Raw genomic sequence first — 13,026 nt, forward strand, 5'->3', positions numbered from 1 at the left:
TCATCATCTTCTTCTTCTTCATCATCATCTTCATGGCCTTGGTGTCTGTGGACCTGGTGCCCATGCTCAGGGGAACCATCATCATCATCTTCTTCATCATCATCATCTTCATCATCATGGCCTCGGTGTCTGTGGACCTGGTGCCCACGCTCAGTGGAATCATCATCTTCATCATCATCATCTTCGTCTTTGTGGCCTTTGTGGCTGTAGGCATGATGGTGTTCATCTGAACCCTCTTCATCTCCTTCCTCTGAGTGGCTCTGGTGACTCTGGTGACCATGGGCCTTGTGCTTATCATTAGAGTTCTCTACTTCCTCCCCATCATCTTCCCCTCCGTGGCCATGGTGACCATGCCTGGTGACAAGATGGTGATCCTCACTGGAGACAATGCTATCCTCATCTTCATCTTCATGGCTGTGACTCCTCTGTCTAGGGAAGTGGTCCTCAGGCTCCGCTGAGTTCCCCAAATCTTCATTATCGTGCCCTCTGTGCCCATGGGTCTGTCTCATATGCCCTCTGAAGACCTCTTCAGAGACATTCTCCTCTCCAGCCTCGTGGCCAGGGTACCTGTGGTCTTGGAGCTGGTGGCCATATTCCCTGGAGAAATCGTCATTCTCACCCTGATGGCCCCCACGGCTGTGGATGTGGTGGCCAAACTCAGCCGACATGTCCTCTGAAGACCCGGGAATGCCGGCATTGTTGTTCCAGTTGCCAAGGCTCAGCCCAGCCCCTCTCAGCTCCTGGGTCACCAGTGGAGGGAACAGCAGGCTGGCTACTGTGGTCCAAAGGAGACAAGTATGCAACCAAGGCCCCTGGAAGCCCATGGGGACGTTTAGCAGTTGAACTTTTTCCAAGCTTGACTTCAGCTGACTTTGATGGGTTCTTGTGCCTTGTTTTGTTCTGACTTTCAGGTTGTCTCTCTTGGGTGGGGGTATCTCTCCCACTCTTTTTGTCTATCTTCCTCTGGTCTTGGATGCCTCTCTGAGCTGTGACCCTGGTTCCAGGACCTCCCTTCCCACTGCTGAGCCAATGGGGTCTGTCCCCTCCCCTCCTTGTGGCTAAATTTATCCTCAGCCTAAGTTATTCTGGTCAACCCCTGCCTGCCCCTCCCCTCCTGTTCCTCTGGCTCAGGACTGGGTGGTGGAGGGGTCTTCATGGCCAGGAGGGGGCAGGGACTTGTCTTTGGTCTGTCCAAAAGCTCAAGCTTGGGAACTTGGAGGCAAAGGCTAGACTACGGCCGGAGTGCAGAAGAGCCCGGGGCACCGGGAGACAGCGACACGGTTAGGAGCCCAAGGACCCCTGCAATGCAAGAATTGGGGGGTACGGTTGTGAAGAATTTGCAACCAGGATGGGACATTTGAAAGTGGGTGACATGCAGAGGCTGTGGAAGAGTCCCCAACACCTCATGACCTCCTCTCCCTGGAACTCTGATCTGAGGGCAGGGGACCAGGCCAGAGCTATAAATACAGCAGGGGGAAGGTGCTGGGGGCTCAGGTTACTAGGTCCCAGCTGTCCCCACTAGAGGGACTTGGCGAGAGACCAGTGTCACCCTTCTCTGAGCACCACCCCACCTTGTCAACATACTTTTGGGGTTTTGTCCTTTATGAATCAACCCCCCCCCGCCCTAGTCACTGTTTCTGAAGGTCCCTGTTCCTTTTCAGGATTCTAGCACACACACCCCCAACTTACTCTTACTGTGTCCTCCCTGCTCTCTCTGATTCCTGGCTCTGTCTTCTACCCTCTCTCTCTCTTGGCATTTCTAGCTTTGTCCCTGTCTCTGTATCTCATTCTCTCTGTATATCTGCCCCCACTCTCTCTGTGTCCCTGTCTGTATCTCATTCTCTCTGTATATCTGCCCCCGCTCTCTCTGTGTCCCTGTCTGTATCTCATTCTCTCTGTATATCTGCCCCCGCTCTCTCTGTGTCCCTGTCTGTATCTCATTCTCTCTGTATATCTGCCCCCGCTCTCTCTGTGTCCCTGTGTCCCTGTCCCCCCACTCCCTTTCTTCTCTGGGTCCCTCCCTTAGTTTCTGTCTCTGTCTCTTTCTCTCAGTCCCTCTCTGAGTCTATTTGTCCCATGGCCCACTCTGGTTCCTCCCTCCCTCTGCTCTCTCTGTTCGTTCTCCGAGTTTGAGTCTTTGGTCCCCTCTACCGGACCCCATCCCGTGCTAGGCAGCCCAGTCGGTCCCTCCTCCACAGCGCGGGCCGCCCTCTTCCCGCCTCCAGTGACATGTTCCCGGGACTCCCCGCCCCGGGCTAGACTGCGAAGTCGTGGATCCGGTTTGGTCGGGTGGGTCAGCGGCTGGGAAGAAATACACCGAGCCCCGGGGGCTGCGGCGGCAGCATGGTGGGCCCGGAGAAGGAGCAGGTATCACACTGCGCGGGGCTGGATGTGAGCGGGTTCCAGAGTGGCGCTAGCCCCGCCGATCCGGGTCAGATGCAGCGGGCGCTGGGCCAGGAGTTCCCAGATCAAGGGGTTTGGGGTCCTGACTGAGCCTGCGGGAGGAGGACACTGAAGTTCTCAAGGTGTCTCCGGGGACGCGTGGGGCTGTCTTCGCATCCTGTGGGTCTGACCCAGGTCCCCGCCCTGCCCTTCTCGTTCCGGTTCTCAGAGCTGGATCCCTAAGATCTTCAGGAAGAAGGTGTGCACGACGTTCATAGTGGACCTCTGCGATGATTCTGGGTGAGCAGTTCGGGGCAGCTGGCCTGGCAGCACAGGTTCGCGGGCCCTGCCCGCTGCAGACAGGCACCGCCCCCACAGTCCGGACTTCCCCCTACTCAACGCAGACAAGGCCTGCCCACCACGGACAGACCCTTCTCGGTCCCCCACAGACAGACCCCACCCACCGCAGACAGGCTCCGCCCACCAAGGGCATTTCCCCGCCTCCACCTCAGACCGAACCTTTCCTTGCCTAGGGCACACCCCAGATTCTGCGTTCTCCCCTAGCTGGGGGTTGGGAAGCTTCGGGGATCCATTCTGTGTCTTTGTGTCTCGTCCATGCGTCTGTCTTTGTGTCACGTTGTCTCTGCTTTGGCTCTCTGTGTCATCCATCGGTAGCCACACAGCCCTGCCAGCCGTTCCGAGTCTGCAGCTTTGGGATAGAAATTCCCTTCTTGGGCCACGCGTGTCACCTGGGCACAGAACAGTCCCTCCTGAGGTTGCCGAGCAAACTAAACAAGGTCACTTTGGGACGGTTCTGGAACTCTGCCCACCACCTAATAAACACTCGGAAATGTCTGCAGCTCCCAAGAGAAACGGGCAGTTACCACTGCGTGCTGTGCTCTGTGTGGCAAGGGGCACGAGCAAGCCCCATAGTCCCCCAACTCCATCTGCGGTCTCCCTAGTTGGCTCCAGCTTTAAATCTGTTCTCAGGCTGGTCTTTCAGCCGGAGGTAGTGGCGTCTCTTAGTGTGCCTTTATCAGGAGCCTGTTGTCCCTCCAGGGCAGGACAGGAAAATGTCGTGTAAACAAACACTTATACAGTTTGCTGATGGCAATGCAATGGGCCACAGGCAGGGTAATAGAAGTGGGGGAGGGGAGCTGGTGGGCACAGGTGTCAGTGGGAGGGTGTTGCAGTGTGGCCTTGGAAGGTGACTCCGGGCCTTGGAGCTGCCTGTTCGAAGTCCTCCCTAATGATAGCTGGTGTGTCTTGAAAACAGAGCAGAGTTCAGGGTATAAACCTTGTCTTGAGCAAGTTGGCCATGACCTCATGGGCACTCAGAGGCCACCTGAGTGAGTGTGAGGTTTTTCTGGGGCTATGAAGACACAGCAAGGCTTGGGCAGGCGGTGTGTGTGTGTGAGCTGCATGAGGACAGATCAGAGGCCGGGGGGGGGGGGGTTGTCACCAGGGACCAGAGCTCTTGGGCAGTGTGGCTCCTGGGCGGCCGTCTGCAGACTAGAGTGTAGGAATGGGGTAGTTGTCACCAAGACGGGAAACCCAGGAAAACACGCAGGTTTGAAAATCATTGAGAGTGTAGCCTTTGCTTCTGTGTGCATAATAGACCTTGGGAAGCAGGGTGGGGCGGGTGGGGACCCAATTGGTACTTAGCAGAAGGTTGAGGCTCACACTGGGGTCTGAGAGGTCCCAGCTGCAGGTGGAGACTGAAACCATGGAAGCAGATGAGGAAATGCAAAGACTAGCTCCACAGCCAATTTTCTTTCCCTCTGTCCTTTCTTGCCTCTCCCCCACCTTTCTTCTTACATGGAGAAGTTTAAACACCTGTCTTCAGTGATAGCACATATACTTAACATGTGTTGGTTTTCATTCCCAAGACCAAAACACAAACCCAAGAAACCTGCCAGGTGTGTTGGTACACACCTGTCCTAGCACTCGGGAGAACGAGGAGGAGAGATTGCAGGTCTGAGATCAACCCGGGCTACAGAAGCAGATCTTACCTTCAAACAAAACCCCAGCAACAAAAAACTACCAGGGGTTGGTGGTGAAGAACCCTGGCTACTCAGTTCCCAGCACCCCCATGGCAGCTCTCAAAATCTAACTCTAGTTCCTGGGGCTCTGACTTCTCACACATACATGGTACCCAGACATACATACAGGCAAATGCTCATACACACACACAGATACACACAAAATAAAAACCAAAACATCCACCTCCCCAACACCCTCCCCCGCCATCTCTGACTGGCTTTAAGACGAATGCCAACTGCAGAAGCTTCCTAACCTTTTCTTTGGCCCCTGGGGACCTTGGGCTAGAAGATCGTGGAGGGCTGCCAGGAGGCAGCGTAGTTCTTGATGCTCTGATGGGGGTTGGGCTTGAACTTTGGGGAGAGGAAGGAACCAGGCCAAGGTGTTCATACTAGAAGGGTGTATTCCATGGTGGCCAGCCACCCCTGACAAAGAGATGGCTCCTGAATGGAGCCTTTGTGCCTCAGAGCCACACAGAGCTCTGTCATGAGGCAGGCAGGCATGAGAAATGTTGCCAGTGCCATGTGCCCAGAACTTTCTTCTGGGGTGGTCTTGCTCACAGTCCGTATTGCGTATGGAGACAGCCGGTCACTAGTGGTGCTGGCCCTGAGATAGGAAGTGTGATCAGATTGAGGTTTCCTTTATTCTGTGTGTGCTCGCGCGTGTGGAAGCCAGAGACAACCTCAGGCGGTGTTCCTCACACACCTCTACCTTGGTTTTTGACCTCAGGCTGTGTTCCTCTCACACCTCTACCTTGGTTTTTGACCTCAGGCTGTGTTCCTCTCACACCTCTACCTTGGTTTTTTGCCTCAGGCGGTGTTCCTCACACACCTCTACCTTGGTTTTTTGCCTCAGGCGGTGTTCCTCACACCTCTACCTTGGTTTTTTGCCTCAGGCAGTGTTCCTCACACCTCTACCTTGGTTTTTTGCCTCAGGCAGTGTTCCTCACACACCTCTACCTCTCTACCTTGTTTTTTTTTTGCCTCAGGCGGCGTTCCTCACACACCTCTACCTTGGTTTTTTTTTTTTACCTCAGGCTGTGTTCCTCACCTCTACCTTGTTTCTTTGAGACAGTGTCTCTCACTAGCTTGGGTGACCTGACTAGGCTGGCTGTCCCCTCCTCCCCAGCTGGGATTACCCCTGTGCACAGCCACATCTGTGTTTATGGGCCTTAGGGGCAGAATGCAGAACTCGTGCTTTCAAGACAGGCACTTTCTCCAAGTTTATTTTAACTTGTTAAGTTATGTTATAAGGAACCCCATGCAGACAGTAGACTCCTTGGGGCTGGTGCTCCAGAATGTTCCATGCAGACATTTTGGACTAGAAAAGTAGAGGGAACAAAGGGAGTCCAAGAATGAGATCCAGATATGTAAGAGGATTAAGTGTGTGTGGGGGAAACTGAGGCATACCAGGGTCCCCTGGCATTAGAGAAGGAGGAGGTTGTGTCCTTTTAGCTCTAGGAGGACAACAGACTGTAGGCACAGACCTGATGTGGCCTGCATCCCCACATCTGTAGAACTGGTCCTGGGCTAGGCATGTAATGTGCGCTGGTGTATGCTTGGCATCTCAGCACTCAGGAGGCACAGCAGGAGCATCAGGTCAACCTGGGCGATAAAGCTAGTTTTAGACCAGCTTGGGTTCTCAAAAAACAAGGCATAGGGGACCGGAGAGGTGGCACAGTGATTAGGAACACTGGCTGCACTGTGTTCGTACATACAACAGATAAACATGCTAAGACGCTGGGTGGTGGCAGCACAGTCTTATCCCAGCACTCAGGAGACAGAGGCAGGCAGATCTCTGTGCGTTCAAGGCCAGCGTTGTCTACAGAGCAAGTTCCAGGACAGAGAAACAAACAAAGGCCCAGGAAGGCTTGGGGATGTAGCTCAGTTAGAATGTTTGCCTAGCGAGCACACAGTCCTGGTTCCAACCTCTGCACGAAAATAAGCCAGCTATGGTAGTACATACCTGTAATTCCAGAGCTCTCAAGGCTCATGCAGGAGAATCAGAAATTTGAAGGCAATAAATAAATAAATAGACGAGAAGAAATAATTTGTAATCAACTTTGGCTATAGTAAGTTTGAAGCCAGCCTGGGCTACCTGAGAGCCTATGTATGTCACCCTCCGCCCCAGAAATAAAGTCCCGTTCCTAGGTCAGTGGCTCACTTAGCTTCAGAAACTGCAATGAGTCCGCTATTTGAATTCTTTTTATAATCAGGGCCACGGAGACTTAGCTATGCTTCCCCCAGTCCCTGCTCCGTACTTTCCGAAACTAAGGCAACAGTTGCCTGAGTAGCAAGGAACACTTGAACATTTAAAATTTTTTAAATATTCGTTCTGTTCTTTTTTTGAAATTTTTATTTATTTCACCTGTCTGGGCATTTTGCCTGTGTGTTTGTGCACCACGTGCCTGTATGGTGCCTAAGAACGCCAGGATCCCCTGGGTTTGGAGTTACATACAGACTCTTGCGAGCTGCCATATGGGTACCGGGAATCCAACTCCCGCCCTCTGCACGCATTCTTAATCCCGGAACCATCTCTCCAAACCACTGTGTCCTTATTTAGAGAGGAAAACATTGTATCTATGGAGACGGAAATGGAAACCTTCATCTGTTGCCTGTTTCTCAGAGTGAGGAGAAAACAGGCAGGGAAGGGGCTGGGATACAGTGGCCTGGGCTCAGTCGCCTGCCTCCTGCCCTTCCTCCTGAGAAAGCAGGCCTGGGGACAGCTGGAGCTGACAGACAGGCCAACACCCGGCAGAGCACCCCCACCTTGCAGTCAGGGAGCTCTGAAAAAGCCTTGACTTTCTTAGGGTGTAATGCTAGGTTATTTTAAAGTTCCCATAGCTGGTCTCCAGCTGGAGCTGCTGCTATCCTCATTTCAGGAAACACTCCTGATTTTCTTGGCTGCTCTGAGTTTCTTGGTGCTATTACTATCTTTGTAGCGAAGGGGAAATTTAGTCTCATCGCAGTGAAGGTGCTTGCTCCCAACTGTACAACGGCCTCAGCCTCTGTTACTCAAACTTTTCTTTGAACCATTCTTTTTCTCCTTCCTTCCTTCCTTCCTTCCTTCCTTCCTTCCTCCCTCCCTCCCTCCCTCCCTCCCTCCTTCCCTCCCTTCCTCCCTTTTTCCCTCCCTTTATTTATTCTTCCTTTTCTTTTCTTTCTTTCTTTTTTTTTTTTTGAGACAGGGTTTCTCTGTGTAGCTCTGGCTGGCCTTGAACTCACAGAGCTCCGCCTGTCTGCCGAGTGCTGAGATTAAAGTGTGTGCCAGCACACCCGTGCCAGCACACCCGTGCCAGCACACCCAACTTTTGTCGTGGTTGAATCACTCTTTACAGTACTTTGCTGTTTTGAATTCTCGGTTTCGTTTCATCTTTTGTGGCGCCTGCCGATGGCCGCCTGCTCCTCTTGATTCTGATCCTGCGGCTCAGTCTCCCTGCCCTGACTTGTCTGGCTGTAGCAGTCTTTGCCTTGATTTTTTCTCCAGAATCAGTCGGTGCTGGTCTTGCTCTGGCCTCTGTCTCTGGGGACAGGATATGGACATTTGTACAGGATGGAGTCAGTGGGACACCCAGGGTTCATGCTCTACCCTCATGCCCCCAGAGGGACCTTGTGCCAATGTGGGAGACCTCGGAATGCCCACCCATCTGTGGCTGTGGAGGACGCCTTTGGGGCAGCTGTAGTTTCGGAGTGGAGCAGTGACGAACACACTACAGAGAAACCCACAGATGCCTACGGAGACCTGGACTTCATATATTCTGGCAGAAGGCCCAGCAACGTGAGGCCTGCATGTCTGGGCCACCAGGCTGGGTGGGGCTGGGACAAAGGCTGAATGTCTCTCCTTACTGGCCCACCCTGATCTTTGGGTGCCTCTGTCTAAGTGTCTGTCCCTCTCTCTCTCTAGGTCCTTGCTGCCTCCCCGTCTGTCTGTCTGCTTCTGTCTGGGTCTCTGTCTCCCCGTCTCTCTTTGGGCCTCTGTCTTCATCTGTCTGGGTCTGTCCCCTGCTGTCTCTGTCTCTCTGTCCCCCATGTGTCTCTTCCTCCTGTGTCCACAGTTCCTCCGGCTGTCTGACCGCACAGATCCGGCCACTGTGTACAGTCTCGTCACCCGTACTTGGGGCTTTCGTGCCCCAAACTTGGTGGTGTCAGTGCTGGGGGGGTCGGGGGGCCCCGTGCTCCAGACCTGGCTACAGGACCTTCTACGTCGTGGGCTGGTGCGAGCCGCCCAGAGCACAGGTGACCACAGGGGTTAGGGACTGTGTTTCCTGGGCCTCGGCCCTACTGCTGCCCGGGTCGGAGGGCGTTGCTTCCATTCCCGTGCCTTACTGGTTTCCTCTCTGTCTTACATAGGGGCCTGGATTGTCACAGGGGGACTGCACACGGGCATAGGTCGGCATGTGGGTGTGGCTGTGAGAGACCACCAGATGGCCAGCACTGGGGGCAGCAAGGTGGTAGCCATGGGCGTGGCCCCCTGGGGTGTGGTCCGGAACAGAGATATGCTGATCAACCCTAAGGTGGGAATGGGGTTCAGAGAAGAGGCCCTGACAGGGAGTGCTGGTCTGAGGGAGGAGGCTGGGAAGGACTCCTGGGTCTAAGGGAGGAGGGCTGGGTCCTCCCGGTCTGTCCCTTCTGAAAGACTTCTCTCTCTGGCATTGTGTTCAGGGCTCATTCCCTGCAAGGTACAGATGGCGCGGTGACCCTGAGGACGGAGTTGAATTCCCCCTGGACTACAACTATTCTGCTTTCTTCTTGGTGGATGACGGCACATACGGGCGCCTGGGCGGTGAGAACCGCTTCCGCCTTCGCTTTGAGTCCTACGTGGCTCAGCAGAAGACTGGAGTGGGAGGTGAGTGGGCTTTGGGTTCAGGACCCCACTGGCCAGGTGTGCTCAAGACTGGGCAAATTTCCTCTGTTAAGAGGTTTGTCCATGCCACGCATGGTGGCGCACACCTTTAATCCCGGCACTCAGGAGGCAGAGGTAGGCAGAACTTGGTAAACTCAAGGCCAGTCTGTACTACACAGGGGTTGCAGAAAAAGACCCTTTCTCAATAAGTAAAGGAATAAATAAATGTAATTAAATGAACAGAAAGGGGAGGGTGAGGAGGTGACGCAGTAGAGTTAAGCGAGCTTGCTGCCTGGGATCCAATTTTGGGTGTCTCACAATTGCCTGTAGCTCTAGCTCCAGGGGATCCCCCTCCCTCTTATGACCTCTTTAAACATGACTCTCACAGGCACATACACATAGAGACACATATATGTACACACATACACAAGTTTTTTTTTAAACAAAGTTGTTTTTTTCCAGGGGTGGTGGTGCACAACTTTCACTTCAGTGCTTGGGAGGCAGACGCAGGCAGATCTCTGAGTTCAAGGGCACCCTGTCTGTCAAAATGGCTGGGGCTACACAGAGAAACCTTGTCTTGAAAAACAAAAAAACAATACAAAAAACTGGTTTTAATGAAAACAGAAAAGGCGGAAGATAGTCTTGTAATCTCCCTAGGTACAAAACTCACAGAGTAACACACTGGAGGAATTGAACTCTGTATCTACTCATGCAGCCAGATTTCAAAACAGAATATTCCAAGCCCCAGAACCATCCCGCTCAGACACCACAGAGGACCCCCTCTGTGTCTCAGACACCTGGAGACTGCAGCCTGTCTATCCCTGTTCCCTTGTGTCTGGATCAACGTAGCACAAGGCTCCCTTATTCAAAATACCGAGGACCAGAAATGTTTCCAACTCTGGGTGCTTTCGGACTTTGGGGTACATATATACATATATGTCTCTATATATTTGCCTGCTGAGCATTCTTAAGCAGAAAAAGAAGTCAGAAATCAAAGGTGTTCCCCCAAATCCTCATTTGAGCATATGTGAACACTCGGAGAGCTTTCAGAGGGGCTGCTGAGAGTTAACCTGTGACCTTGGAGCTCGGCTTTCCTCCATGACATTTATCATGAGGTAAATGTCATCTTTGGTGTGAAGTCAGCTTAACAAACTGAGTCATAGAAGGGGCATGAAGAAAAAGTTTCCAGACATAGTGGGGCAGACCTTTCATCTCAACGCTCGGGAGGCAGAGGCAGGTGGACTCAGTGAGTTTGTGGTTTCGGTGATGTCTCTCTTGTGGAATTTTCCCAGGTGACAGGTGGCAGAGATTTGGATCATCTGGCACTAGGAACGGTGCTGAATGTGTGTGTCCTCATGCTCAGATGTCATATCTATAGGTTTTCTCTCTCCTGTGGCCTGGAGGGTACAGAGCTTCACAGACAGGACTCCATTCCTATCTTAGCCAGTGTTCTATCTATGTGAAGAGATGCCATGACCAAGGAAACTCTTAGAAAAGAAAGCATTAAAAAAAAAGCCAGGGGGGATGGAGAGATGACTCAGAGGTTAAGAGCATTGCCTGCTCTTCCAGAGGTCCTGAGTTCAATTCCCAGCAACAACATGGTGGCTCACAACCATCTGTAATGGGGTCTGGTGCCCTCTTCCGGGCAGGCATACATGCAGACAGAATATTGTATACATAATAAATAAATAAATAATTTTTTTTTTAAAAAGCCAGGCGGTGGTGGCGCATGCCTTTAATCCCAGCACTAGGGTAGGAAGGCAAAGGCAGGTGGATCTCTGTGAGTTCAAGGCCAGCCTGGTCTACAGAGTGAGTTCCAGGACAACCAGAGCAGTTACACAGATAAACCCTGTCTTGAAAAATAAAAATAAAAAAAATAGATAAATAAAAGAAAGTGTTTAATTGAGGCTTGCTTACAATTTCAGAAATGTAGTCTACCACCATCATGGAGAGGAGCATGATGGTGTCAGACAGACATGGTGCTGGAGAAGAAACAGAGCTCTACATTCAGATCCTGAGAGTGACACTGGGCCTGGCTTGAGCATCTAAAACCTTTAGGTGCCCAGTGTCACTCTCTCTTCCTGCTGCCTGAGTGACATCCTCCTATAGGGCCACACCTCCTAATCCTTCTCAAGTAGTGCCACTCCCTGGTGACTAAGCACTCAAATATCTGAGCCTATGGGGGGCATTCTTGTTCAAAACAGCACAATAGCTGTTATTTTGTGGCTGTTTCTCTTTTATCAAGAATGTGTGGTTGTGGAACCAGTAAATTTGGAGTTTAATCCCTGAAAGCCACATGGTACCGAGACTCAATTCCTGCAGGTTATCAGCTGACTCACAGATATACATGAAATAAGCTTAATTTAGCTAGATGTGGTGACTCACACTTGTGTGGCTGAAGCAGGAGGAATATGAGATCGAGGCCAGTCTGGGCTAGAGTGGCGTCCTGTCCCCTAAAATCCAAACCAACAGCAACAAGAAAAGAAAACACACATTTAAATTTAGCTGCCTCCTTTTCTTGTGTTTTTTTAGTCCAGAGCTCCAGGACAGGTGGTGTGAAGCCTGGGTTCAGGACAGGTGGTGTGAAGCCTGTGCAGGTTGTATTCTTACTTAGCTGAGGGCAGAATCGACACACGTTGCCTTTAGCTTTCACTGCCAGATTTTTTTCAATATTTTTATGGTGCTGAGACTGTTCGTCTATTTATATTTCCTTCCTTTTCTACCTGAACCTTCACCTCCCTGGGATTTGAAGTGTTTAGCCAATCATACGGCTGACTCAGGAGCCAAGAGTCCAGGTCACAAGCTCTCCCCTCCCTTCTGAAGTTAGGTGGCACCACCTTTGACTTCTAGTGCTGAAATGTCATCCCCAGCACTCAAGAGGTGAACGCAAGAGGATCAGAAGTTCAGGGGCATCCTTGGTTCCATAGTGAGTTTGAGGTCAGACTGGCATGTGTGAGACTTTGTCTTAAAAAATATTTGGGTGGGGGCTGGAGAGATGGCTCAGTGGTTAAGAGTACTGGCTGTTCTCCTGGAGGTCCTGAGTTCAATCCCCAGCAACCGTATGGTGGTTCATAACCATCCACATGCGATCTGATGCCCTCTTCTGGAGTAAAGTCAACAGAACACTTATATTTATAAAATAAATAAGTAAACCTTAAAAAAAAGTCAGGTGGTGGTAGTGCATGCCTTCGTAGCACTTGGGGGCAGAGGCAGGTGGATCTCTGTGAGTTCGAGGCCAGCCTGGTCTACAGAGCAAGTTCTAGGACAGCCAAGAAACCTTGTCTCAAAAAGCAAAACAAAAACAAAAGCCAGGTGGTAGTGGCACACACCTTTAATCTCAGCACTTGGGAAGCAGAGGCAGTTGGATCTCTGTGAGTTCAAGGCCAGCCTGGTCTGCAAAGCCATTTCCAGTACACCCAAGGCTGTCACATAGAGAAACCCTGTCTCAAAAAACAAAAAAGAAAAAAAGGGGGGGGTAGGGATGCTGGGCGATGACTTGGCAGATAAGAAGCTCGCTGTGCAAGTATGAGCGCCTTAGAATTCATATCAATTGGCTGCGGCATTCACATCTGCAACCCTAGCTCAATCTACAATCCCAGCTCAACCTGCAATCCCAGCTCACACCTGCAAACCCAGCTCACTCCTGCAACCCCAGCTCACACCTGCAACCCCAGCTCAACCTGCAATCCCATATCACACCTGCAAACCCAGCTCATACCTGCAACCCCAGCTCATACCTGCAATCCCAGCTCACACCTGCAA

General features: G+C 51.8%; 2 protein-coding genes across 7 annotated transcripts in view; one reads left to right on the plus strand and one right to left on the minus strand.

Moving 5' to 3' along the window:
• Positions 1-962, minus strand: part of Hrc (histidine rich calcium binding protein) — a 3,480-nt gene extending 2,518 nt beyond the window's left edge. The window contains exon 1 of the mRNA XM_026789128.1: positions 1-962. Coding sequence (XP_026644929.1) covers positions 1-824 — 824 coding nt within the window. The 5' untranslated portion in view covers positions 825-962.
• A 1,307-nt stretch (positions 963-2,269) lies between these two features.
• Positions 2,270-13,026, plus strand: part of Trpm4 (transient receptor potential cation channel subfamily M member 4) — a 44,321-nt gene continuing 33,564 nt past the window's right edge. For 5 of the 6 annotated variants that reach the window (XM_026789134.1, XM_005366811.3, XM_026789135.1 and 2 more), the window contains exons 1-6: positions 2,270-2,367; positions 2,612-2,682; positions 8,025-8,199; positions 8,477-8,657; positions 8,772-8,935; positions 9,084-9,267. In XM_026789134.1, coding sequence (XP_026644935.1) covers positions 2,344-2,367; positions 2,612-2,682; positions 8,025-8,199; positions 8,477-8,657; positions 8,772-8,935; positions 9,084-9,267 — 799 coding nt within the window. In that variant the 5' untranslated portion in view covers positions 2,270-2,343. Of the gene's footprint in view, positions 2,368-2,608; positions 2,683-8,024; positions 8,200-8,476; positions 8,658-8,771; positions 8,936-9,083; positions 9,268-13,026 lie in introns of those variants that run through there. The other variant, XM_026789137.1, reaches the window with a different exon arrangement.

Source organism: Microtus ochrogaster, unplaced genomic scaffold (assembly GCF_000317375.1).
Source record: "Microtus ochrogaster isolate Prairie Vole_2 unplaced genomic scaffold, MicOch1.0 UNK14, whole genome shotgun sequence".
NCBI classification, from domain to species: domain Eukaryota; kingdom Metazoa; phylum Chordata; class Mammalia; order Rodentia; family Cricetidae; genus Microtus; species Microtus ochrogaster.